We start from the raw sequence: 3,418 nt of genomic DNA on the forward strand, positions 1-3,418 counted from the left end.
TTATCTGCAACCTTGGTATTACTTCACTATGGGATCAGCTATCCACTACATCCCTGTGCTGATTAAGCAAAATCGCCTGCCGATGAGTTGAAGCCAAGAAGGCCCTTGTTGATTTAGCTAGAGATGTTATATTTGGAACCTCCCAATGGCCCTAAAAATTTAAGCCCACTCACTGTCAGAAGATGCCATTTTCAATATTGACTGTTCTGTTCAATTTCTTGTCTTAGCCAAACTAATTACAAACTAGCTTTCAAATGGGGAAAAATAAGCACAGAAGCAAATGTGGATTATCTTTCATAAACAACATTCAGGAGTTGTTGAATGGATGGAGGCCAGGAAATAGATGTCTCTGCTTTCAGCAGTGAAGATACACTTGGAATTTAAGATTACTTACAAAGGGGGAAAACTGTGCGCAAATCACTTCTTTTTAAAACAAAGTATTTAAGAATCTGCAATTGTTCCCATAGGACAAGTCCTAATGGAAATTTCTGAAGTACACAAGAAAATCAACATGGATATGGAAGACCATGTAAGTACATAATAAACATTTTAGTTTTATAATCTTTAAAATAGCTTTAAATGTTTTACTTTTGCCTTGCAACTGAAACTTCAAGATTATTATATTTTCAGAAGTTAAACGCAATAGCCTGGTTCTGTTCCCTTTGTTCCTGATCTTAATAGTAGGATGTTGTTCAGTAGGTGCACGATATTTACCAAGCATTTGGAAAAAAAAAAAGCAGATTGATTGATTAGTTTTAAGATGCTCATGGATCTTTTGATGTCTAGTTATGAAGACATGTCAAAGGGATGATCCTCACCTATATTTTGAATAGAGAATTCAGGGCCATGACGAACTCAAACGTGTAGGAGGGAATTTATTTGATTTCGTCACCCATGGAAGTTAAATATTGGTTTCAAGAAACTCCAATAAAGCTATTGAGAAATTTACACTGCTATCCCTTCAATTTTTGCCTAGAACAGTTTTTTGGAAATTTTGCATGAATATCATCTCTTCCTGCTGCCCAATCATTAGCTAGAAAATCAATGGTGACTGGACTTGAGGGAATATTTTTTTGAGATATAAACTGTTCCATCACTATTTAGTCACTTTGGTTTTCTGACAGTTATTGGGGTATCTCATTAAAAGCTTTTTTTCTCCATCTTCAAGTTTAGGAAATTTCACAAAGATATCATCAGTGAATTGGAGAAAAAAACTGATCAGGATGTGAAATACATGAACGTAAGTATCTAATGTTTTAATTCTATGACTGTAGCTAAGTCAAAGTTATGATTACTGATGACTGTACTTCTGTAACAAACTACAAATGTAACCTCAATAGCTCGGAAAATTTTCAACTTTTTCAACTACTGAATCCTCATCCAATCCCATACAGAGGTGTAATTTTAAAGACCTGATATATAAACATTTCCTGTACTTACAAATGGTTGTGTTACATTGTCCTGCATTATATTCCAATTTACGTACAGATTGACAGAGCGGAACACTCTCAGAGCTGAGGAACTGCTTGTGTACCTGAAACAGGATACGGCTGTCATAAAATAGCTTTGCAAAGCACTTTTTACTTCTGTAAAAATAAATCCAGTGGAAATTTGATTTTGATCTATCAGTAACGTAGCACAAGTATAGAATTTGTTTGCATAAAGTTTTCAGTTTTAGAAGCCGGTTTCTTATTTTTTTAAGGTATTTGAACTGCAGGAAGAATTGAAATGCCAAATAAAAGCACTTTATATGTCAAAGATATGTAAACTCCTGCCAACATTTTTGTCTCAGAATATCATCCTCTAACCAAAAAATGAAGGGCTACTCTAAGATCAGAGAAATACCATTCAATTTAATTTTCAGATGCTGTATTAACAGTTCAAACATGACTGTCATTTATTTATCATCTTTGGAATGATAAAATGTCCCACGGCACCTTTCAGGAGCTTCATAAAGCAAAATTCAGTGCAGAGGTGCGTACAGAAATATTAGGGCAAATAACCAAAAGAAAATGGTCACAACAGTAGGCCTTAAGAGTACCTTTAAAGAGAAAAAGATAAAGGGTTTTGGGGAAGTTTAGGGTTCCACACCTTATTGCCTTGGCAACTGAAGGGATGGCTGCCATTTGTAAAGGATTAAAATCAGGTCTGTTTAAGAGGCCAGAGGTGGAAGTGTGCAAATATGAGGATTTGGAACTGGAGTGCTAAAAAGAAAGGGAGGACAAGTCCATAGCACAACCTGGAAACAGGGTTCCGGATTTCAAAATCACGCCATTACTTAATTGGAAGCAGTGGTTCAGTGAGAACAGGAGTGATATGTGAGTGGGACTTGATGCAATTTGTACTCTCATTTTTTAAAATTAGAAACAAAGATTAACAATGTATATTGGCCATTTCCAGAAGAGAAACCTAATGCTTATCTGAATTTCAGTAGGTTTGAACACTCCTAAATACTTCAACCAGGCACAATATTCAGCTATTATTCATGTCAATTGAAGATTTTTGGAGTCCAAAAAACTGCAGATTGATTCAATTGATACAATTTTCCTTGCAGGCCACTCTTAAAAAATACCAAACAGAACATAGAACTAAATTGGATTCTCTTGAGAAATCACAAGCAGAGCTCAAAAAACTTCGAAGGAAAAGCCAAGGAACAAAAAATGCATACAAATATGAAAATAAAGAAATGGAGGTAGGTATTAGCTGCTTAATTCCTATCCCATTGCTGTCAACTTTCTCTTTAATGTTAAGAGTCTAACCTGTTAACCCTTCTAAAATGAGTCTGTGGTGCAAAGCATACTTCTTTGGAACAGAGAGTGCTTTCTTTAAAGAATTGAGTTCTTCACTGCAGTGCCTTTCCCATATGTCTCTTTGAAAATCTCAAACATTTCATATTGAGCAGGAGAAACAATGTGAATATGACCTAAGGGACACTTAAGTCAACTTTAGAGAATCAAGGAGTTCCCCACTTGTTGAAAATAAACTGTAGACACTAAAATATGACAGATCTATTTAATGTAAAATGAATAATATGTATTTACTTTTCAGCGAATATTGAAGAATGTTCCAGTATTTCTAGTACACAAAGAAAGGATGTTGATTTTGTATTGTAATGGTACAGTGAAATCTTCTCCTAGATAGCAAGAACTGCAGATGCTGGAACCAGAGACAACACAGTGTGGAGCTGGAGGAACACAGCAGGCCAGGCAGCATCAGGGGAGCCGTAAAGTTAACGCCAACTTTCCTCTTTCTCTGAAGCTGTCTGGCCTGCTGTGTTTCTCCCGCTTCACACTGTGTTATCAGTGAAATCTTCTTGCTGATTATCATTATTTGTAAAACCAGAAACCATTTCAGTTATAGAGACAACAAGGTGCAGGGCTGGATGAACACAGCAGGCCAAGCAGCATCATAGGAGCAG

The 3,418-nt window shown here is 36.0% G+C and overlaps 1 protein-coding gene across 1 annotated transcript; it reads left to right on the forward strand.

Annotated features, from left to right (window-relative positions):
- Positions 1-467: 467 nt before the first annotated feature.
- LOC109924037 (brain-specific angiogenesis inhibitor 1-associated protein 2-like protein 1) lies at positions 468-2,692 on the forward strand (the record flags this gene model as incomplete). Its single annotated transcript, XM_048593562.1, has 3 exons — positions 468-529; positions 1,169-1,240; positions 2,555-2,692. Coding segments are annotated over 3 exons (272 nt in total), but the record flags the coding sequence as incomplete, so codon positions are not given.
- Between the last annotated feature and the right edge of the window lie 726 nt (positions 2,693-3,418).

The sequence above is a fragment of the Rhincodon typus genome, unplaced genomic scaffold (assembly GCF_021869965.1).
Source record: "Rhincodon typus isolate 14 unplaced genomic scaffold, sRhiTyp1.1 hic_rhity00003131, whole genome shotgun sequence".
In the NCBI taxonomy this organism is placed as follows: Eukaryota; Metazoa; Chordata; class Chondrichthyes; order Orectolobiformes; family Rhincodontidae; genus Rhincodon; species Rhincodon typus.